The 24,873-nt window shown below is 40.5% G+C and overlaps 1 protein-coding gene across 1 annotated transcript in view; it reads right to left on the reverse strand.

Annotated features, from left to right (window-relative positions):
- Positions 1–24,873, reverse strand: part of L3MBTL4 (L3MBTL histone methyl-lysine binding protein 4) — a 362,994-nt gene that overhangs the window by 74,761 nt on the left and 263,360 nt on the right. The window contains exon 16 of the mRNA XM_032654462.1: positions 15,439–15,509. Within this exon, the coding sequence (XP_032510353.1) occupies positions 15,439–15,509 (71 nt within the window). The remainder of the gene's footprint in view (positions 1–15,438; positions 15,510–24,873) is intronic.

Raw genomic sequence — 24,873 nt, forward strand, 5'->3', positions numbered from 1 at the left:
TTATAATTCTTCAAAATCCATAAACTATAAACTCTGCCTTGATTCCAGCAAGAAAACTGGCTTTCTCATTTTCATGTTTTTTCTGGAATGTGACAGCAAAAGAGTTTGCTCTGAAAATAAGGATGAAGGGAATTTTAGGAAAGGTAATATAGAATATATTAAAAATCAAACTAAAAAAAAAAAAAAAGCTCACGATATCCCTGAAAGGAGGCTACAGGCGCCCAGACCCCATGCTCAGTTCCAAGAATTTTCCTCCTGCTCTGAGCCTTGGTACTGGCTGTACCAAGACGGCTTCCGGCAGGCCTGCGAGTGTATGTGTTTCAGAGCATCTGGCAGGGAAACAAATTAATTACTCAAATCTCAGCACCTCTAAATCTCTATCCCAACACTCCCTAATTTCAGCTAGCCTCTAACTCGGGATACAGTTCTCTGTTATTTGTCATTTTAAGCAATGTAACGCTGATAACTCTCCTTTTTAATGAGAAACCTGTTACATTCCATTCTGTCTTGGATGCTCTTACAATGAATATTTTGACTGACACCTGAAGAAAGCAGCAGAGTGACTGCAGGAGGGGCTGATCAAGAGGAGGTGCAGTACCTACTCTCCATAAGAACCAGGGCATCGTTTATGCTGTCTTACAGCACTACAGATGCTATGTTGTCTTACAGCACTACAGATGCGATGCTATGTTGCCTTATAGCACTACAGATGCTAAGATAGCTGTTGAAATTTTTCTAGACTAAAGTTGAGAATATTCATTATGTGCTCTTACAAGGCCACCAGCTTCCTTTCACTTGTCAGAATATCCTCCTCGAGTTAACTGTGGGTACGAAACTTCTGCCCTTAGAATCGTCTTTTAACCCAGTGCAAATAATTCTCTTCTTCCCAAGAACTCCAGTTTGTCCCATCCCACCGTATGGATCACATTACCGCACCAAATATTAGTGTCATTACAAAGATAATAAGTACTTACAATCAGCTTTTTTTTTAAAAAAATGAATGCTTTCTTTTTAGGGCAGTTTTAGATTTACAGAAACATTGAGCAGATAGTACAGAGGGTTCCCATACACCCCCCTAGCCCCTAATCTCCCCAACAGTTTCCCCTACTGTTAATATCTTACATTAGTGGGGTACATTTCTTACAGTTGATATACCAATATTGATTATTATTATAAACTGGACTCTACAGTTTACATTAGAATTCAGCTTTGTGTAACAGAGTTTTAGGGGTTGTGACTAATGTATAATGCTATGCATATATCATTACTATGAATAAGTTTCATACAGAATAGTTTTACTTCCCTAAAAATCCCAGGTTCCATTTAGCCACCCCTCCTTGCTTTCCCCAAGCCCAAACTCCTAACAACCACTGATCTTTTTTGCTTTTTCTATAGTTCTGCCTTTTATAGAATAGCATATACTTGGAATCATCCAGTATGTAGCCCTTTCAGACTGGCTTCTTTCACTGAGTAAAATGCAGTTAAGGTTCCTCCATGTCTTTTTGGAGCTCATTTCTTTTTATCGTTGAATAATATTCCATTGTATGGATGTACTGTAGTTTGTTTATCCAGTAATCTATTGAAAGACGTCTTGGTTGTTTCCAATTTTTAGCAATTATGAATAAAGCTTCTATAAACATTTGTGTGGACCTAAGTTTTAAACTATTTTGGGTAGGGCTTCCCTGGTGGCGCAGTGGTTGAGAGTCCGCCTGCCGATGTAGAGGACATGGGTTCGTGCCCCGGTCTGGGAAGATCCCACATGCTGCGGAGCGGCTGGGCCCGTGAGCCATGGCCGCTGAGTCTGCACGTCCGGAGCCTGTGCTCCGCGACGGGAGAGGCCACAACAGTGAGAGGCCTGCGTACCGCAACAAAAGAAAAAAACAAAACAAAACAAAACTATTTTGGGTAAATACCTAGAAGCAGAATTGCTGGATCATTTGGTCAGACTGTGGTTAGCTTTGTAAGAAGAGCCAGACTCTTCCAAAGTGGCCCAACCATTTGCATTCCCACCAGCAACGAATAAGAGTTCCTGTTGCTCCACATCCTTGCCAGTGTTTTTGGATTTTAGCCATTCTAATAGGTGTGTAGCGGTATCACACTGTTGTTTCAGTTTGCACTTCCCTCATAAATATGATGTTGAGACTTTCTTCATAAGCTTATTTGCCACATGTCTTCCAAGGTGTCTGTTCAGATCTTTGCTCTTTAAAAATTGGGTTGTTTTCTTGTTGTTGAATTTTAACAGTTCCTTGGACCCAAGTCTCATATCAGATAAGTGTTTTGCAAATATTTTCTCCCAGTCTGTGGCTTGTCTTTTCATTTGCTTAATAGTTATCTTTCACAGAAAAGGTTTTATTTAGCTTTTTTTTAAAAATAAATTTAATTATTTTATTTATTTATTTTTGGCTGCATTGGGTCTTCATTGCCGTGCGCGGGCTTTCTCTAGTTGCGGTGAGCGGGGGCTACTCTTCATTGTGGTGTGCAGACGTCTCATTGCGGTGGCTTCTCTTGTTGTGGAGCACGGGCTCTAGGTGCGTGGGCTTCAGTAGTTGTGGTACATGGGCTCAGTAGTTGTGGCTCACGGGCTCAGTAGTTGTGGCTCACGGGCTCAGTAGCTGTGGGTCACAGGTTCTAGAGCGCAGGCTCAGTAGTTGTGGCACACAGGCTTAGTTGCTCCACAGCATGTGGGATCTTCCCAGACCAGGGCTCCAACCCGTGTTCCCTGCATTGGCAGGTGTATTCTTAACCACTGCACGACCAGGGAAGTCCCGATTTTAGTTTTAATACAGTCCAACTTATCAAGTTTCTCTTTCATGGGTCATGCTTTTGGTGTTGCATTTAAAAATTCATTTAAAACACAAGGTCATCTAGATTTTCTCCTACGTTGTCTTCTAGAATCTTTATAGTGCTGTGTTTTATGTATAGGTCTCTGACCCATTTTCAGTTTATTCCATTTTGAATTTGTTAAATTTATTCCTTCTTTTTTGTCTTCTCCCTCTTTTTCTCCTTTCTCTGATTCTAACTGAGCGTTTTTTATGATTTGATTTTCTCTCCTCCTTAGCATATCAATTATAATTCCTTTTACATTTTTATGGTGGTTGCACTGGAGTTTGCCATATGTATTTACAACTTCTTCAATCCTCTTTCCAATAACACCATACATAATGCTTCATGAGCAGCAATAAGCACCTTGTGACAGAGTATTCCCAAATCTTCCCTCCCATCCCTATAATATTGCTGTCATCCATTTCACCTATCCATAAGCTGTAATCGTCCAATACATTGTTATTATTATTTTGAAAAGCACTTGAACAAACTGTCATCTACTAGAGCAATTAAGAATATGAAAAACAGGAGATTTTATCTTACTTCCACTTTGTTCCTTCTCTAATGCTCTTTCTTTATATAGGTCTGAGTTTCCGACCTACATAATTTACTTTCTCTCCAAAGAACTTCTTTTAACATTTCTTGCAAGGCAGGTCTACTGATGACAAATTCCCTCAGTTTTTGTCTTTCTGAGAAAGTCTTCATTCCTCCTTCACTTTTGAAGGATAACTTCATGGTGAACAGGATTGTTGGCTGCAGTGTTTTCCTTCAGTACTTAATGTTTCACTCCACTCTCTTTTTGCTTGGATGGTTTCTGAAGAAAGTCCAATGTAATTCTTATCATTGCTCCTCTATAGGTAGGGTGTTTTTTTCTTTGCCTTCTTTCAAGATCTTTTCTGTCTTTGACTTTATTCATAGTCTGAATATGATATACTAGGTGTAGAATTTGGGGTATTTTTCCTACTTAGTGTTTTTTGTGCTTCCTGGATCTGTGCTTTGGTGTCTGTCACTAATTTTGGAAAATTCTCAGCCATCATTATGTCAAATACTTCTTCTGCTCCTTTGTATCTTTATTCTGGTATTCCCATTACATATATTCTACACCCTTTGCAATTGCCTCCCAGTTCTTGGATATTCTGAAGCATCTTTTTAATTCCTTTTCTCTTTGCTTTTCAGTTTGAGAAGTTCTACTGACCTGTTTTCAAGCTTGCTGATCCTTTCTTTGGTCTTATCAAATCTGCTGATGAGCCTATCAAAGCCATTCTTCATTTCTCCTACAGTATTTTCGCTTTCGAGTATTTCCTGCTGATTCTTCTTTAGAGTTCCCATTCCCAGCTATTCTTGCACAGTTCTTACCATACATATCACAGTTACATAATTCTATAACTACATCATAGATTCCAGTCTGATTATTCCAAAATATCTGCCATATCTGAGACTGGTTCTGATGCTTGCTTTATCTCTTTAGTCTGTGTGTTTTCTGTTGTTTTGTTTTGCCTCTTAGCATGCTTTGTAATTTTTGGTTGAAAGCCAGGCACGATGTATCAGATAATAGGAACTTAGGTAAAAGATCTCTGGTGTGAGATTTTATGTTACTACAGCTGGGAATTAGGCTGTGTTTGATTTACCTATAGGTGTCAAAGGCTTCAATTTCTTCTGGTGTCCTTTTTCCGTCCCCTGTTGTCTTTGGGTTTCCATAGAAACTCCTTCTTACACAGAGTCTGTATCTTACAGTTCTCTGTTGTAATATAAAGTTATTATAATGAAGCCCTATTAATGTCAAGGTACGTGGGGGGAAGTATTCTAGAGTCTTATGATTAAAACCACTTTTTTAATGGGCTTGAGTACCTGGACTGTGGCCTTTAAAAGCGTTTCTTGGCTTTTGTTTCCTTCTCTGATGTGAGACATATGGCTAGATGGGATTGGAGTTGTCTAATTGCCTTTCCTCAAGGACCTAAAAGCCACTGGTAAAGTAGTTTCCCTTGAGGGCAGGACCTCAATTCTCTGATGGATCTAAGAAGAGTAGGTGATATTCAGTTTGTTCGCTTTTTTCTTGTTGTGAAGTTGGAAGTGATAACTTACAAACTCTTTACATGTCAGAGCTGAAGCCAACAGTCTGCTTTTTCACTGAGATCATTCCCATGGACAATGTCAGTAAGAAGGCTTTACAGAGTCATTTCTGTCTTCAGTTCCCTGTGACAGCAAGTCCTTAGGGCACGAACCCCAAGAAGGCCCTTAAAATTCAGTATGCATATAGCTCATAGTATAAGTAGGTCATTTACACAGTGTGATCACTGATCATTTTCTATTTATCCCTTACCACATAAATTAAAAATGGCAGAATATGTTTTCACCAAGTTTCAAGGATATATTAGTGATAGACTCTAACCTGCTGAAGGAATCATGTAGTGAGCATGAGATTCATTGTTGGGGCACTTCCAAGAGCTGGGCAATCATCACCTGCGCAGCTGCTACCGGGGTCAGTGCCTGTCTGAGGAGTCACACCACACAGAGAAAGACAGATACCTTGGACAGACAAACACTAATTTCAAACATGAGTCTCAAGGCAAAACAAGCAAACAAACCACAAAGTCCCAAACCAAAAACCCGGAGCAGATACAGGGACCAACTTGCCAATAAACTCCTTCTCTCATAGGCAACTCCCATGCATGCTCCACGGTGAGCAGCAACAATTTATTCATTCAGTGGTGGTTAAAAATCTTTAAAGCATGCACAGAAACAACAACTTCTGTGATTACTACACAACTGGTAGCACTAACTCCAGCCCTTTGCACAGACTTGCAGCCTAATCCTGTTAATTAAAAATTCCTGGTAAACAGAAGCACAGAGGCTGCCCAGAAGGCTTTTAATGTGTGTGTAAAAAACCAGTGAGTTTTGTAAATCTGAGTGGAGTACTAAGTGAAATGAAAAGATGTCCAAGAATATTTGTGCCTTTTTAACCTATGCAGGAGGCCTGCAAGTTGTGGCTTCCTGATACACTGTTTTAAGGCTTTCTTGTCTTCATGCTTTGGTTCCCCAGTTGTGGTTTTTCTTCTTCCCAGTAGTTTGATGCTATTTATCTGATTGCTCTTATTTTCCTCAGTCCCTCTCGACTCTGACTTTCTGGTGATACCTCAGCACTGACTTTCTTCCACTGGGTTCAGATTCCTCTAGAACAAGGCAGCACCCACAGTTCTGTGCGTGAAGACAGTCTTGGACACACACACATAATATCACTGACGATAGAGTTTTTAAATTTCAAGTATACAATAGAATTTCCTATATGAAGATTGTATTCAAATGAGTATGAAAAAAGATGGATTGTTTTTTAAATGATATTGAAATAATTCAGAAAAACAACAATAAGCTGGTATACTACCTTAATCCTCATCAAAACCAATTCAATACAGAGTACAGATTTAAATGTTAAAAATAAGAGGCCATAGCTTTCCTAACACAATACATGAGTAAACAGTTGTATGACTTTGATGTTGGAATAAGAATGAAATAAAAGCTATAAACCATGAAAGAAAAAACTGATCAATTAGATGACATGAAAACTTATTTTTAGTTAAGAAATGAAAAGAAAAAGTATACAAGGTGGGAGTACGTACAAAAATTATTGGTAAGATATATAACAGAGTGAATTGGTATCCATAATAAATTAAGCCAACTTCAAATCTATAGTACTAACATAAGCAATTAAAAAAATGGACAAAGGACAGGATAAGCAATTAACAAAAACCATGACTGACGTGGAAAAATAAGAAACTTCATTATTAAAGAAAAATGCTTAAAAGTATATTTTTCTTCTATCAATTGGTAAGGTAAAAGAGGTGAAATAGTCATTATTTGCAAGGTCAGAGTGAAGCGATTACTCTCATATATTATTAAGAGTGTAAATATCTACAGACACTTAAAAGCCAGGCTGAAATAACACTCATAATGTGTGTACTTTTTGATCAAATAATTTCACATTCAGATATTAATCCTATACAAATACTCCCACAAATGCCAACATATGATGGTACAAGAATTTACTGTGTCTTTGTCTTAAATATAAAGACTGAAAATAATAAAAATGTTCATGAATGAGCATTTGATTAAATACATTATGGTAGAATCACCCAGTGAAATTATTTGTGACCATTAAGCAAAGGTATGGTAGGAATTCCACTCTAAATTATGATGGAATAGCTTTAGTAGAACAACTTTCCTACAAAGAATGACAAGGAAAGCAAGCCTACAGGTGATTCAGATACTGATATTATAGGGCATAGAATTAATAACTGCAACTGATGTGTTTAAGAAGTTAGATGGCAAAATAGAGAATTTTACTAAATAACTAAAATTATTTTATAAATAATGTATATGGGAATTCCAGAACTGAAATAGATAAAGAGTTAATTAAAAATTCATTGGATGGGTGTAATAGCAGTTTGGAGACAGCTGAAGAGATCATTAGTGATTTTGAAGAAAGGTCAGCAGAAAAAAATCCAAGCTGAAGCACATAGATTAAAAAGGAAGGAAATACAGAAAATAGCATAGCACCCATATGAACAAGAGAAAGTTTAAAATGTGTAGACAGAGTCTCACAAAGGAGGAGAAGGGAGAGAATGGAGCATAAGCAACATTTGAAGAGATAATAGTTAAGAAATTTTTCAAAGTAATGAAAGACATATACTCGCAGACTTAAGAAGCACTATGAATCCCCAAAAGACAGAGAGAGAAGTATACTTCATAATAAAACTGCTGAAAATCAAAGACAACAGAAAAATCTTATAAGCAGCCAGACAAACTAAGATATGCTCTAAGACACACTTCCCTCAAAGGAGACACACTGAAGCTACAGCAGACTTCTAGAGGGAAACCATGGGGGTCAGAAGACAATGGTATGTTATCTGTAAAGCCTGAAAAAAAATCAACTATCAATGCAAAATTACATAACCAGCAAAAATATTATTCAAAAGTTTAGGCAAAACAAAAACATTTCTGGACAAGAAAAACTTACTTTTTAAAAAACATAGCTAGAAGACACACTATAAGGAATACAAGAGAGTCTTTCAGACAGAGGAAAAATGATCCTACACAAAGATGTGTATTTTACTAGCTATAACGTCTACTAAAAATATTAAAAGTGCATAACCAACAAGCTACTATAGGAAAAATGGTATAATAAAATAAATTCTTGGTTAATAAAAAATAAAGCAAGAAGTACAGTAAGTCCCCTACATATGAGCCTTCCGGTTGCGAACTTCCAAAGATGCGAACATGCGTTCGCACGCCCAATCATGTAAGTTAGTTCACGTGTCTGGCATACACTGCCACGTGCATGCATCCTCTACAAGTGGTTGTGCTTCTGTGTACTTTACTGTACACTACTGTATAGAGTACAGTAGTACAGTATCTTTTTTTCAAGCCCAGGATGTCTGGAAGCAAGCATAAACGCAGCGGTGATGTAGCTGGTACTGCTAAGACGCTCCAAGCGATAACAATGGGGACAAAAGTGACAATAATTGAGAGAGTGGAGCGAGGCGAAAAGATGGTAGACGTTGTTCATTCTTATAACATTCAACCATCAGCAGGATTCTAAAGAACAAGGACAAGATCATGGAACATGTGAATTCTGCTGTGCTGATAATATCAAAGAAGTGTGGAAAAGTGATGCAGGAGACGGAGAAACGTCTCAGTGTGTGGATGCAGGATCCACATCAGTGCTGAGTCCTGCTCCGCTTAATGCTGATTCAAGAGAAAGCTAAAAGCCTTCATGAAGACTTGAAGAAGAAACACAGTGAAGAATCAGAGGGCACATCTTTTAATGCCAGCCATGGCTGGTTTCATCAGTCCAAGGCTAGAACCAGCCTTCACAACGTAAAAGCAAGTGGTGAGGCAGCGAGTGCAGATATGGTAGCTGCCCGGGAACTTCCTGAAACGCTTCAAGAAATTACTGAAGAAGCTGCGTATTTATCTGAGCAGGTTTTTAATGTGGATGAGACAGGACTGTTCTGGAAGAGGATGCCAGACGGAAGTTACATCAGTAAGGAGGAAAAGTTGATACCAGGCTATAAAGCAGCAAAGGATAGGCTAACTCTGTTGTCTGGTGGCAATGCTTCTCGTGATATGAAGCTGAAGCCTCTCTTAGTTTATCACTCAGAGAACCCAAGAGCCCTTAAAAACACAGCCAAGGGCTCTCTTCCTGTTGTGTGGAAGAGAAACCCCAAAGCCTGGGTTACATAGGCCATTTTCCAGGACTGGTTTTTCCACCACTTTATCCCGAAGGTAGAGAAATACTGCTTGGAGAAAGACGTCCCATTCGACATTCTTTTGTGGCTTGACAATGCTCTGGGCCACCCCCATTCATGGACGACTTTCATCCCAACGTCAAAGTAGTGCATCTGCCACTGAATACTAAGTCGCTCATCCAACCTATGGACCAGGGAGTTTTAGAGACTTTCAAGAGATATTATTTACGTCACACTTTTTGTCAGGCAGTAAAGGCAAGTGACGAATCAGGGACAACCTTGCAACAATTTTGGAAGGACTGCAACATCTACAAGGCCAAAAAAAACACTGACTTTGCTTGGCGTGAGGTTATGGCCGTCACCATGAAAGGGGTTTGGAAGAAACTTTGCCCGCAGTTCGTTCATGATTTCCATGTATTTGAGAAGGTGGATGAGGAGTCCAAAGAGGTCTTCAGCAACTTAGTGACCCTCAGCGAGAAGCTGAAGCTAGATCTGCAAGAGGACGACTTCACTGAACTCCTTGCTGTGCAACACGAAGTGCTTACGGAATTGGAGGCCCAGAGAAAGGATGAACAGGAAGAAGTAACTGAAGAACTGAAGAGATTCACGATGCAAGAAATGGCAAGGGGATTTTCTTTATTTGAGGAGGCACTGTTAGTTTTTGAGGCACAAGGCCCGAATGTAGAATGGTACATGAAGGTTGCAGCAGCCATTCAGGGTGCAATCCAGTGCTACCGTGTCATCTATCATGAGAAAAAAAGAGCTACTACCCAGACATCACGGATCATTTTTTCAAGAGGGTAGACAGAACTGAACCCAGCAAGGGACCAGAACCTGTGCCATCAACATCAGGCACGAGTGACATTGCAGCTTGCCCTCTGTCTCCTATTGCCGACGATCTGATGCTTCAGCTCTACCATCTCCCACCTCCTCTCCCTCCTCCAGTCAGTAACTCTCCTTGCCTGTTCACTCGATGCCAGCCCCTGTATGCCAGCTGTTGTGCTGTACCACCGTACTTTTCAAGGTATTGTACTGTAAGATGAAAAACGTTTCCTTTATTTTTTATATTTGTTTTTTATTTATTGTTTGTGTGAAAAGTATTATAAACCTACTACAGTATAGTACAATTATATACATGATTGTGTTAGTTGGGCACCTGGGCTAACTTTGTTGGGCTTACGAACAAATCGGACTTACGAATGTGCTCTGAGAACGGAACTTGTTTGTATGTAGAGGACTTACTGTATAAAAATTAAATATAAAATATAAAAAAGCAAATAAAATATAAAAAAGCAAGAACACAAAACTGTTGAGAAAAATACAAAGCAATCATTAAAATGATAGCTATAAACCCAACTTAACAGCAGTAACATTACAAATGTATTAAATACTCTAATAAAAAGACTACTATCATCAGACTGAATGTCAAAGTAAATATCACACGCCACTTACAAGAGATACACTGAAGCACAGGACAATGTTGGTCACTTGCTTTATGACGAACAATAGGGGAAAGGAAGGGTTTTTTAAAAAAAATAAATGATGCTGGGTTAACTGAATATTCACATAAAAAGTAAATCTTGATGTCTATGCTTTACCAAGTATAAAAAATAATGTCCAGGTGCACTGCAGATATAAATGTGAAAGAAAAACGAAGATTCTAGAACAAAGAGTAACAGAACACAGTAATGACCGTGCAACAGGCAAATGTTTTAAACGGGACACTGAATGCTAACCACGATAGAAAGGACTGATGGACGGTATCGAAATGTGGAACTTCCATTCCTCACAAGGCACCACTGAGAGTGAAAGGCAGCTCACAGGCTGGAGAAGAAATCTGCAACATATCTATCCAACAACGGACTCATGTACAAATACAAAGAACTACTGCATTTCAATAGGAACAATACAACCTAAAAGATGTATTTCACAAAAGAGGATGTTCAAATAGCCAACAAACATGAAAATGTGTTCAAGTTCATTAGGCTTCAGGGAAATGCAAAATTAGAAGCATAATTAAATAATACCAAAGACCCAAAGAATGGCTAAAATTAAAGTGACTGACAAAAACGAACTGCTGGCAGGGATGGAGAGTACTTGCAATTTCCACACTGTGCTGTGAGGAACGTACTGGGACAACCGATTTGTAAAAATATTTGACACCAGCTCCTCCTGAAGGTGAACTTATACAAACCCAGTTACCCAGGAGGTCCATTATTAGGTACGTGCCCTACAGAAATGCATACACATATCCACCAAATCACATACGAGAATGTTCCTAGTGGCACCATTGGTAAGAGAGCAAAACTGAAAACAACCCGCACTAAAATAAATAAATCGTGGTTATCACCATAAAATTGAACAACATGCAGTAATGAGTATACACAAACCATGATGTGGATGGATCTTACATCATGTTAGCAAAAGTCAGACATGATTACATTTATAAAACGTTCAAAATCAGGAAAAAGTAACTGATAGCGACAGAAATCAGAAGCGTGACCATGGCAGGAGGTGGTAAGCACATGGAATAAGGTGAGCTTCCATCAGCTTCTTTTCTTGACCCAGGATTAAGTGGATGTGATCTCTTGTGGACGTGGGTACAACTTTTACTTAGGAAAAAAAAAAAAAAGAACCTAGCAGATGTATATGCACTGGCTTCGGAAGATAGCCATGATGCAGCAGCCAAGTGTAAAGATCACCAAGTACACTACGATTCTATACTGGTAAAGAAAACCACAAGGTGAATTGCTACATCCAAAATAAATCTATGAAGGATTTAGTAACAATGTTTATCTCATATTTTTTGCTTTGTGAAATTTTGGGGTTTTTAAAAAAGTGAACATTAGTTACACATTTGGGGCCAAAAATAATCAATAGTAAGGAACCCCGCCCCCCGCGCCAGTTTCCCAGCTGAACACTCCACAAGACCAAAGCTGCCCCTAGGGTGGGACAGCGTGGTGGCCCTGCAGGACGTCTGCCTGTGGTCCAGTAGTGAGGTTCGGGTGCTCTGGTCCAGGGGTCTCTGAGGGGCAGGGGGGCGGATCGCGTGGGTGAGCATGTCCCTTGGATTCAAGGAAACGCGTTTTCATAGCCTCACTCAAACTTGTTTTCAAAGGAGCAGATTAAACGCAGCTCTTAGCGGAACAGTCCAGAGCAGAGGGAAAAACCTGACAGGCCACTGCGCAGAAGCCAATTCCATTCCAGAGAAGGGACATGTTTGGAGTCACTCTGTGTTCATGCCTTATTTACTTAGCAAAGGGCACAATGGCTAATTACCACCTGCCACCTCTCAGGTGTAACACCCAATAAGCTTCCCTGACCTTCGGATGAGTTAAGACAGACTCCAACTTTCTTCTGTTAATTTTATTACCAAACATCCTTCAAGACAATCATGTTTTCCTCAACCAGTTTACATCATTATAAACTAAATGTTTCTATCATCTGATCTAATTCTTTGGAAAAGGAAAAATGTTAAATCTCTTAAGAAGTATGCTGGAAAATAATGATGGCCTTTAAAATACTTTCCATTATATCTGCCAAGCATATCAACTGTGAATAGAACAATTTAGAAAATGAAGATGTTTCCGAGTAAATACTGAAAACATGCCAAAGATTATGAAGAGGAGAAGCTACATGTGCTCGTGTACACATGTGCACACAATCTCTAAAAATCCAAGATATACTATTTTCCCTCACGGGAGAAATGAGGAACAGATTTTAACTCATTTTCCTTAAAAAAAAGGAAAAAATTCCTAATGAATTAAAGAATGTGTTTATTCAAATCTATGGCCAGACCGAAGAAACAAAAAACAAAGGTAAAAGGATTTAGAAACTATACTCAGATTTATAGGCTTACAGAAAATAACAGGGAAATATTAAATAATCACTTAATGTCACGGTAGCAACATATTTATTCTCATTATTTTGTCTCATCCAGGTTAGAACCAGAGAAAATGAGCTTAATTATAATAACAAGGGTTAGATCAATATGAGGAAGAACCACTTTGGGTGACAAAAGGCTAGACAGAGAGCTAAATAAATCCTGCTCAGATGGACCCCTGAGGCACCTTCTCAACAAGAAGCACAGTGGCCCCCGCAGCACACACTCTGCACCGGGCGGGGGCTCCCCGTCATTAATGTCCCGGTCTGTGAACACAGACCCTCTCTGGGAGGAAATCAGATGTTTAAATTAAGAAGCACGGTAAATGCACCAATAAATAAACACGTGCGGTTATGAACTTCTTATAAACTACAGAGAAAAGCACAGGTGCTTACTAAACACGGTGGATTTCATCTTTCACATTATGCAGTTGCATTTTGCTAGGGATCTTTTCTATATTTATAAGGATGATCCTCATTAGTATTTTACTATGTGAACTACTGAACTGACTGTGTATTTGTTTTAACAGGAACGTATACATACTTACTCTGTGGAGATACTTTCAAAAGTGTCAAAATATGAATTGAGACACTGACGCTTTTTTAGGGCTCTTCATGCAGTTCCAAACATGTTGTTTACAGAACGAAGGCTGGTAAAAAGGATTAGAACATTTGTATGGAGCAGCTTCCAAAATATCAGTTATTTATTTCATTTTATTTAAAGAGATGTTCCTATCTAGTTATATTGTGTAGAAACTCTTCTGGCTAGGGAGACACATATAGATGCACAATCCAAACAGAGTAACTTAACTTCCCTCCCTTTTCTGAGGAAAAGATTCCTCCCCGCTTCGTGGATGAGATAAAATCAAGTGTTCTTCCAGTTACGAGAGGAGCTCGGCCCTGCCTGAGATCAGCCCACAGAATCCACAGCCCTTTCGGACGCTCCTACACTGGTGATGGGAATGTAAATTGGTGCAGCCACTGTGGAAAACAGTATGGAGGGTTCTCAAAAAACTAAAAATAGAACTACCATATGACCCAGTAATTCCACACCTCAGTATATATTAGAAAAAAATAAAAACACTAATTCAAAAAGATACATGCGCCCCAATGTTCACGGCAGCATTATTGACTATAGCCAAGATATGGAAGCAACCTAAGTGTCCATCAACAGATGAATGGATAAAGAAGATGTAGTGTATATACACAATGGAATACTACTCAACCATAAAAAAGAACAGTTTTGCCATTTGCAGCAACATGGATAGACTTGGAAGGCATTATGCTAAGTGAAATAAGTCAGAAAGACAAATGTCGTATGATATCACTTATATGTGGAACCTAAAAAATACAACAAACTAGTGAATATAACAAAAAAGAAGCAGACTCACAGATACAGAGAACAAGCTAGTGGTTACCAGTAGGGGGAGAGGCAATACAGGGATGCGGAGTAAGAGGTACAAACTATTAGATATAAAATAAGCTGCAAGTATATATTGTACGACACGGGAAATATAGTCAATATTTTATAATGACTATAAATGGAGTGTAACCTTTAAAAATTGTGAATCACCATACCGTACCCTGGTAACTTATATAATATTGTACAGCAACTATACTTCAATTAAAAATAAAAGAAGTCACAGCGCTTTTGTTCAATGACTGTAAAGCACACTCCTTTTCTCTTAAGACAAGTCGAATGGATAATTGTTTTGGAGATGAAGTGCAATGCAACCAAATTGTACTAACTTGAACTTTTAGCCAAATCAGGAGAAAACTCACTAATTTCTTTTCCTCTAGAAGATAAACAGATCTCCTACCATGTTCTGGAAGATACAAACATGTAGAGCTACACTGCTGAAGACACAAAACTACAACTTACCAACATTTTTATCTGACCAAATAAAAATGATTGCACCAAATTAACACCCAAGAGGAAATTTATCCCTTAGCTTGCTACAGTATAACCTCAAAATTATACATGACATTCTGTGTATATTGAGCCTTAATTGCAAAGAAACATAATTAAGTGAAAACATGCAATTCTTTCCCCTATACTCTAATAATCCCTTAGCTTTTAACACTTCAAGTTTGCCATAACCTCCTTGCCTGTCTTGCTAACGAAGTACATTCTGCAGTCCCCCCAACTTATAAGGACGCAAGGAGACACTTCTGGTTTCCCTCCACGCCCTGTGCAGATGGCAGAGAGAGCTTCCACCACTGAGATGTGTTATTTCTACAGGTTTAGATTTGTCTTGTCATCAGTGAGGACCACAGAGCAGATTATAGTCTTTCACTTTAAAAGTGAGGAAATGAAGGTCAGAGCAGTGAGGTAGGGCTGGGATGAGAGGACAGCACAAGTGTCTGGGCCCCTGGCAGGTTCTTTCCCCCATTCCTTCCTGGAATGATAACACCAACCAAACACACAAACAAGACATTCTTCCCAACAAAAAAGCAGAGTCTGCGTTTTTGCTAGTGTTTTTGTTTTTACCTCTGAAGAGGATATCCAAGTCAATATCTTCTTTTCCTTTGATTTTCAAACACTTTGCCTGCTGTACAAGTCTGGGCAAAGAACAGAAATAAAACCTGGATTCATTATCCTGTGAGGTAGGAATAAATCATGACAGCAGCACCAATTTAAACAGAAACCACAGGGTAAACAAGAGTGAATTAGCAGGTACTTTTGCTGCACAGAGCCTTGTTAGAATTTTTCTTCAATTTAAGATTTAAAAATACACTTTTGTTCAGAAACTGGAAGTTTGAAACCTGAAACTTGAAAGCTCCCAACACCCCGTTCTATTATAGCAAAAAGTTTCTAAAACTCTCTGGAGAATAACCTCTTCAGATTCTGAGGAGGAGATATTAGGGATGGTAGGTGATGGTGTGGTAGAAAGTAAATAATAATTGCTACTGATGATTTCTGTGCTTATTTTAATCAAAAGATTATAGACATTGTGCTCAAACAATAGTACAAAGTAACTTAGTTACACTGTTGAATGTCAGAGAATTAATTAACTTTTAAAATGCTCCAGAATACAGTAAGGACTAATTCTGTAACTCTTTCATCATGGAACTTCATTAAAACTTGAGACTCATAGTTTGTAATGAACATGGAAGTTTCTGAAATGAAACTTTTCCAGTGTTGCTAATTACCTAGTAACTAATTTTAGGTAGACAGAACTTGAAATGGTTCATTAATTTATCTGCAGTATTTACGATTTTAATGAAAATTGTAATACCTTGCTTGGCAAATATATTTTCTGATTGCACTTGGATAACTGCTCTCTCATTTTATCTTCACTGACAAGCCATTAAGGTAGGCATGCCAGTACTGTTTCAGTTTTTGTTTTAGATGAGGAAACTGATTCAGTTACTAAAATCTTACATAGAAACCTAAGTGACTGGTACATAATTTGAGGCAATTTTATCTGTATGTTCCAAAAACGTGTATGTCATGATAAAAACACATTCTATTAATCAGATACTTTTTAACCATGAAGAGTTTTTTAATCAAAAAAGCAATTAACTGAAAAAGAATTTCTGTTGAAATCCCACCTTTGGACCTTAAAAGAAGGTCCCACACAGCCATTGTGGCACACACCAGCCTCAGGTAGTTAATCTCCTGTGGTGCAAGGAGAGACCAGTCCACCCAAAACCTGAGTCTGTGTCTTAGGCCCTGTGCCCTGGGTATGATCATGGCCCAGAGTGAGCAATTAGATTCTAGAAGCCTCAGCTTCCCAACCTGCAAAACCAAGACAGTACTTGCCTTACAGGGTTTGTTTGCAACAACCAGTGAAACAATATATTATAACATAGTCTACAAACTCTTATGCATCATGGTCATGCATAAAAATAGATGGAATATTTTTATTAATTCCATATGTTTAATTTCATTATATATATAATATATACTATAAAATTATTTATATATCTCATCAGGATTTATCTACATTTTTGTAGGAAAGAACATTAATGGTGGAAGGAGGGCTTAGCCCTAAGCAGCGAGCCTCTGGGGGAGAGAGCTGGTCAACACGGGATGTCAGAGGCACGTGTGCACGGTAAAGTCATTTTGCAAAGAATAAGATGGAAAAGAAAAGAACGATTTCAGCTCTGCTTACATCTTTTTGGCAAATAGCTAGGTATTTCCCCCCACACTTTACAAATTGTATGAAACTTGAGTTGATTTTCAAACCATCTGAAAGCATCCCTCTGCAAATACGAGCTGATGAAGATGGCAGTTCTATCTTACAAAATTAAAAAAAAAAAAAGAAGCCCGTATGCCTTACATAACTTTGACGAGGATTTTATAAAGCAATTTAAAACTAAATCAAATAAATTTACTGACTGGCTTTTTTAAAAAAATGCAAGGTGCTGCAATCAATCACAGATATATTTAGGAATAGTTCTTGCTTTCAAAATTATTACATCACCAGGGAGATACACCAAGTCAAACCCTGTAAACCAGTGGTCCCCAACCTTTTTGGCACCAGGGACCAGTTTCATGGAAGACAATTTTTCCCAGGACTGCGGCGGGGGGTGTGGGGGGGTGTGGTGGGGGGTGGGGGTGGGGGGGTGGGGGGTGGAGAAGGAGGCAGGGCTGGGGATGGTTCAGGCAGTAATGCGAGTGACGGGCAGTGACGGGCAGCGGCAGATGCAGCTTCACCGGCTCGCCTCCTGCCGTGTGGCCTGGTTCCTAACAGGCCTCAGATGGCTACTGGTCCCTGGCCCCGGGGGGTTGGGGCCCCCTGCTGTAAACTGTTCAGATTCCGTCACATCTCCTGAGTGAGGCAGATGCCTCCGAAGGACTCCCAGGTTCTTCGTTTCATTTAACCTCATTTCATTCTCATAAAAACTCTATAAGGTAGGTGCAGGAGGCTGTGAATCAAGAAATTGAGGCTCAGAAATATTAAACCACTTGCCCATCTTGGGGGCACAGTGAGTCAGTGGTGGAGCCAGAGTGCAAACTCAACGGACTCCAAATCCAGGCTTCCTTCTACCCTACAGATCATCTGGCAGGAACAGAGGGTTTCCTGAGTGTCTACAGACGGCCTGGGGCTGGAGATTGTAGACACAGGTAGGGGAGAGAAGGGGGAGGACAGTAGTGTTCCCGGGGGCTGGAGGGAGGGTGCGGCTCTGGGCAAGTTGGTCGGGAGGAGGCTGGGGATGCAGCCGGGTCTGTCCTGAAAGGATGGGGACGTGGGTGACCGATGGGGCCACGAAGGTCTAGGGAATGAGGGTGGGAGGAAAGCAGGAGTGGCACAGACCAAGCATGAGCAAAATGGAAGGGAGAGCATTTGGGGACACGAACAAGCCCGTCAGCTGATGGCGCTGAAGCATCTGCGCTGTGCGAGGGGAGGAAGGACCAGAGGTGGGGCTAAAGGAATTGGCTAGAGCGGAGCTGGGGAGGCCTGGCACGCTGCTCTCCAGCACTCGGGCTTTATCTTGATGGCAGTGAAAGAAGCCACCGCAGCCCTGGCCTTGGGAGAATCTACTGCACATGGTCAGAAACGTCTGGAGGTGATCAGGCCAGTCATGTGCTGAAGATTAATATTTCTTTGCATGTTAGCTGAAAAGGTAATACCACTAAAATCTCAGCTCTGACCATTTCACCAGTTCTTCTTAAAGCCCAGCCTCCAGCTTCTATGTAGTCATAATAGCTCCAGCATCTGAACAACCTTCAAAACCTTTTGTTAGTAGACTCGCTATTGCTGCAGCAAGTGTCAAGCTACCCATCTGTCTGTCTGTCTGTGATTCATTTTAGAGGAGTGCACGTGACTATCAGTGCTTGTGTTGGAGACAAGCCCCTGCCATCCCATTGCTTTTACTATCTTTACTATCCGTTGGTCTTTACTATCTGTTGTTTTTCCAAATGACTGGCCTTTTCCTTAGGATTTTGCTACTTCCTTGAAAATAGGAGCTGCATGTTCTCTGACCCTCCTTCTATGCTTCCACTACTTTTAATGAGGCAAATCAGTGGCTACTGCTTTGTGCTCAATAAATGCTAGGCCTGAACCAGATGCCTAACATGAAGGAGGTAATAGTAATCTTATATGTGTGTGTTGAAAAACACAGAGAGGTTAAGTAGCTTGCCCAAAGTCACACAGCAAGTAGAAGAGCAAGAATTTGAATTTAACTCAGGTTAGTCTACATGTAAATAAACACCTTCTAGAACACGAGTTGGAAAACTACAGTCCACAAGGCAAATCCTGCCATAGCCTGTTTTCATAAATGAAGTTTTATTAGAACACAGCTATGCTTATCGGTTTATTTACTGTGTACAGCTGCTTTCATGCTACAATGAACAACTGTAGCAGAGATCTTACAGCCGGCAGAGTCTAAAATACTCACTATCTGGCCCTTTACAGAAAAGGTTTGCTGACTCCTGTTCTATAAGGAAAAGGTCCCTTGAGGCCAAAAATATACACACAATCTGTGATTGTTTCACATGGCTATTTTTCCCCAAAACTGCCCTAACAATTGTATTTAGGTATAACTTATAATGGGATTTGGAAAGAAAATATTGGGCTCCGACTGCTTTTTATTTTTAGACAAACCGTCCAAGTCCAGCCAACATTTCTTCGAGCTTTTCCTACCTGCAGGTGTCACATTCGGCCGAGGTGGCGTCTGTCACCAAGAGACATAATCTATCTGAGGATACAGGTGTGTCCACCGCCTACCTTCACGCAGAGCAGACTGAGAGAAGGGCCGCAAGGAAGAGATGAAGAAACCACGATGGAGTCACAAAGAGGGGGTTTTCTGCTTTAAAGGTCCGGGAGGTTAGAGAACACCTTCAGGAGGACATGAGCTTGAACCAGGCCTCGAAGCAAGTTTTACTGAGTGAAGTGCAGAGAGGGACCCTGCCAAGGCACAGACACGTGGAGGGTGGGAGTGAGAAGAATCAGTGGTGGGGCTGGAGGGTGATGAGCTGGGGTGCAGGCTGCAGGCAGGTTACGAGTACCGCACACGCTTCCTATGTGCATCCACACCTATGTGCTCTCGTGTGTAAGGACGCAGGTAAATGTGAACTTATTTACAGTAAAGCAAATGGATCGAGGACCTGCAAGACTCCACCAACAGAAAGAAGAATTCATACGATATGTTTAGTTTGTCAATAAAAGGTAATTAAACTCTAAAGAAAACTGCACTACAAAGCATCAATAAACGATAAGCATACTTGTGAAAATGTTTACCGCAGCATTATTTATAAGAGGAAAAATACTGGAAACAACCTAAATACCTGTCAATAGGGGAATGAGCTGAATAAGTTCGTCCACACTATGGAATATGATACAGTTATTAAAAACAGTGCATTGAATCCACCTGTGTTGATATGGCAAATTATTCATGACAGGTTGTCAAATAAATAAGACATATTTTTAAGCTAATATCTTTTATCGTCAGACTTTCTTTGAGCCAACAATTGATGTTTTCACATGGCTTTCCATAAGGAAGAAGGCAAATTTGTTTTTTCTTTGTGGGTAGACTTAGTTGCTTAGGTCTTTATAACTTTTCCATATAAAAATAAAAGTCCAAGACCAGAGTATTTTTCTTCTGGTCATAAATGCTGACTTATTTACAGGTGCCTTGTTCAGAACTCCACTGTGAACTTGGGATAAAATATGTGTGTATGTTATTAAAGCCTCAGCGCTGAATGTCTGGGTGCCTTAAAGGTTTGCTCCTGTGTTAAACTTTCAGGAACACAGCATCCTTCCTCCGTGTTCAACAGGGTTATATTATAAGCTGTCCAGAGTGATACAAGCTAACCTTCAAAGAAACATTAACAAAAAATGAATGTAATTTTAAAAAAAAAGAGTGACAGCCATAAAAAGAAACGAAATTGAGTTATTTGTAGTGAGGTGGATGGACCTAGAATCTGTCATACAGAGTAAAGTAAGCCAGAAAGAGAGAAACAAATACCGTATGCTAACACATATATATGGAATCTAAAAAAAAAAATGTCTCTGAAGAACCTAGGGTCAGGACAGGAATAAAGACGCAGACGTAGAGAATGGACTTGAGGACATGGGGAGGGGGAAGGGTAAGCTGGGACGAAATAAGAGAGTGGCATGGACATATATACACTACCAAATGTAAAACAGATAGCTAGTGGGAAGCAGCTGCATAGCACAGGGAGATCAGCTCGGTGCTTTGTGACCACCTAGAGGGGTGGGATTGAGAGGGTGGGAGGGGGACACAAGAGGGAAGGGATATGGGGATATATGTATGCAAACAGCTGATTCACTTTGTTATACAGCAGAAAATAACACAACATTGTACGGCAATTATACTCTAATAAAGATGTTAAAAAAGAAAAAGAGTGAATGTGTATCTGCATATCTGTATGCATACGTAAACAGAAAAAGAGTAGAAAAGAACATGAAAATCTATTCACACAAGTAACCTTGGGATGCAGCATTAGAGTTAAGGAGTGGAGAGTGAAAAATTATTATTCTTAAAAACTTCTATATTACCTGAATTATTGCAGTGGGAATTTTATCATATTTTTATAAGACTATAAGTTATGCTGTTTGATAGGAAAACACCTGAGTATTAATAATGTTTCCAACTTTTATTTTTTCTTACTAATCTATATTTTCTAATTTTCCTATAATACACAAGCATTGCTTTAGTTATAAGAAAAAACTGACATTAAATGTCACAACTTTGCTATTTACAATAAATAGAAAATAATTACTTTAAAGCCAGGTGAAGTATGTGGATGAGAAAAAATGCCCGCTGTTGCTTAGGCAACAAAGTTTTGTTTTTCTGGGGATTGGGAACACCAATATTTCCTTGACGGAAGAAACCACGGACACTTTAGCACACACTGTTCTCAGCATTTAATTACTAAGGGCCTGAGCCAAGGCAGGATTCCAAAAATCCAGAGATCCACAATAAATCATAAAATGCCTCATGAAAATCAGCATAGAAGGACATTTTTAAAGATCTTTCTAAGGCATACATTGGTTATTTTATCACATTTTAGCAAGACTATAAATTTGTTTAGAAACACAAGACTACAATGAAGGTGCCAGAGGCACAGAGGCAAGTGGAATCCAGGAGGCCAGGTCCTTTCATCGCATCACAGCTTCCGTCTACACCCCTGAGCTGATCTTGACAGGCTGGTTTTGGTTTCAATTTGCAAAACAGTCAACAGAACCCTTTAACTTGTCTTAATGGCCTGGATCTGCCTAGGGTCTCCAAGAATTTAAGGTGCGTAACTGCTGAGACCAAGGTCCCCTTTCACTCCCTGTCAGTTACCACAGTCTGTGAGTCTCTCTTCCATTTGGTTTATCTTTGTTTTCCCTCCTCCATCTCCTCTCCCTGAAAATACGCTCCCCGCGGGGACGGAACCCCTGGGCCACAGCAGACGCTCCGCACGTACCTGCTGGATGAAGAAACATCAGTGCCATGAGTGAACTAGCTCAGTGCCTGGGCTGCGGGGACAAGCCGTCCTGCCTGAGTTCGGATCCTCATCCCGCCACTTACCAGCGTGGGTTTTTGTACCACTAAGTGAAAGCTTAATAAGAACAAGGATTTTAGGGCTTCCCTGGTGGCGCAGTGGTTGAGAGTCCGCCTGCCGGTGCAGGGGACGCGGGTTCGTGCCCCGGTCCAGGAAGATCCCACGTGCCGCGCAGCGGCTGGGCCTGTGAGCCGTGGCCGCTGAGCCTGCGCGTCCTGAGCCTGTGCTCTGCAAAGGGAGAGGCCGCGGCAGTGAGAGTCCCGCGTACCGCAAAAAAAAAAAAGAACAAGGATTTTAGTCTGTTTTCTTAACTGCTGTCTTACTGGAGTTTGGAACAGTGCCTTTCTAAGGGTTTGTTCAATGGATAAATGATGAATAAATGAACGGCTATGGTCCGGATCCTGAATTCAGGGAGGTATGTGCTGTTCAGGTATTTATAACGCCATAAACCGGCTCTGTTCTGACCTCACTCTGGGGGAGGAGGAGGGATGGGATGGTGAGCAGAGCAATGAGCCGGGGTCAGAGGGCTCGGGGCTGCCACTAGTGACAGTGTCAATAAAGGACTAAATGCTTGACTTTAACAGCCTTATTTCTCTGTTGTAGAAGTTGGATGAGATAACCTTCTGAGTCCTTTTCCAACTGTAAAGCTCCAGGATCGTCACACTTGGCTGGAGGTCCCTCAGAGTCCAGCTGGAAGTTTGGAGTGGGAGGGGGCTGTCCGGACAGCCGGGGGCTTCCTGTCCAACCACAGTCCTCCACAGACCCTGAGGACCCTGGGTGTCCCGGTGTTTTGATCACTGCTCACTTGATTAAGGAGTTTACTTTAGTTCCGAGTAAATAAACAAAGGGCTAAATTTCTATGTATGGTGCAAAGATGTGTGCTACAGACACAGCTAGAACCAGTCCAACTGCAAGATTTTAAGATCAACAAGTTTTATAAAAATGGAAGAAAGATATGGAATTATTATTTCAATAGTTTCTACTATGTTCCAGGCCCAGTCATACATCTCTATCTATCTGCATCAATACACCTCTGTTCAAAAACCTAAGCCTCGGATATTGTATTCATTTTACAGGTAAAGACATTGAAACTGTTATGGGAAAACAAATGTATGTTTGTACCTGAATCAGTCAGCTACGATTCACTAAGAACTATAATGCGAACAGTGGTGAAGGAAAAATGCAAGCATAATAAAAACTGCTTCTCGCTCCTTAGCAGCCTCTAATCTTTTTGAGAAAATAAGGCACATGTGCAGAACAAGTATCAAAAAGGCTCAAGGAGACACAAAGCGTGGAGCAGACCCAAAGCACAAGGAAGGGGCCTCGCTCTCATCCGATCCACACTCCAGGGCCCAGCAGAGTCCTGGCACCGCACGGGTGCTCAACATCTATTTGATTTGTCAAGTACCGGCTAAGCGTCAGGCATTGAACTAGACGTGAAAAATACACAGATGTGTAAAACACCGTCTCTAAGGTCAAGAAGCTCACACGGGCTGAACTGCTGTGGAAAGTTTCAAGACAGAGATGAGTCTTGGAGAAGAGAACACGCAGCAGGAGTAGAGGAGGCAGGAAGAATGGGAACAAAGGCACCCGCGCAGGAGGAAGAACACGACTGCGGATGGTGACAGGGTGTGAGCGGGAGCCCAGAGGCTTGGCCTCCGAAAGCAGAGAATTTACATGGGAAGGGGCAAGATCAAAGGCTGACGGACTCAAGGAAACCTCTTTAAGGACTTGGAAGGTTCATACACGAAACAACCGGCTAACACTGGTTAAATTCTGAGAACGGACCTCAGAGAAGGTAATCTGAGTCGTGCAAACAAGCTAGTTGGCTCATAGCTGAGCAGTTTATTACGAGGATCATTAAAGAACTATACTCCACTGCCTGCCATTCTCTGCGATTACCATAATCTTTCCCAGCCATTTTTATTGTCAATATAGGCCTTTGGGAAGTACGTAAAATTTATAATATGGCAGGCATTAGGAAAAACAAAGTGAGCTATATTAGGCATTTTCTTAGGTTTTCTTAATAGCCGTGATTGAATATGACAGCTCCTTTAACTAACGGTCCTGCCGACTGTGTAAATCAGAGGCAGAAGTTGTTATTAAAGAATACCCAGGTGGATGGGGAAGGGGACTGGAAAAAATGTCCTACACAGGCCCGGGGAAGCCAGCTAACATAATACAGGGCGTGGGGGGGCAGCTGCATTTCCAGTAATTTTCTTATGATGAAACTGTCTAATGAGTATGATTTTATTCCCCCGTCACAGATCGAAGCCTTGAGAACCTATTACAAAGAAACGTGTTCAGGTGGAAGTCTTGCAGTATATAGTATACATAAGAATAAATAGTTTGGGGCACACACGGTGGAGATTCTTCCCCTTCAGTAGTTCTGTGTTCACAAAATAAGAAATAAATGCCTCACAAGATGACCCTGAGAATCCTGGAGAGCAGTAGAAAGTCTAA

This window comes from Phocoena sinus, chromosome 14 (genome assembly GCF_008692025.1).
Source record: "Phocoena sinus isolate mPhoSin1 chromosome 14, mPhoSin1.pri, whole genome shotgun sequence".
In the NCBI taxonomy this organism is placed as follows: Eukaryota; Metazoa; Chordata; class Mammalia; order Artiodactyla; family Phocoenidae; genus Phocoena; species Phocoena sinus.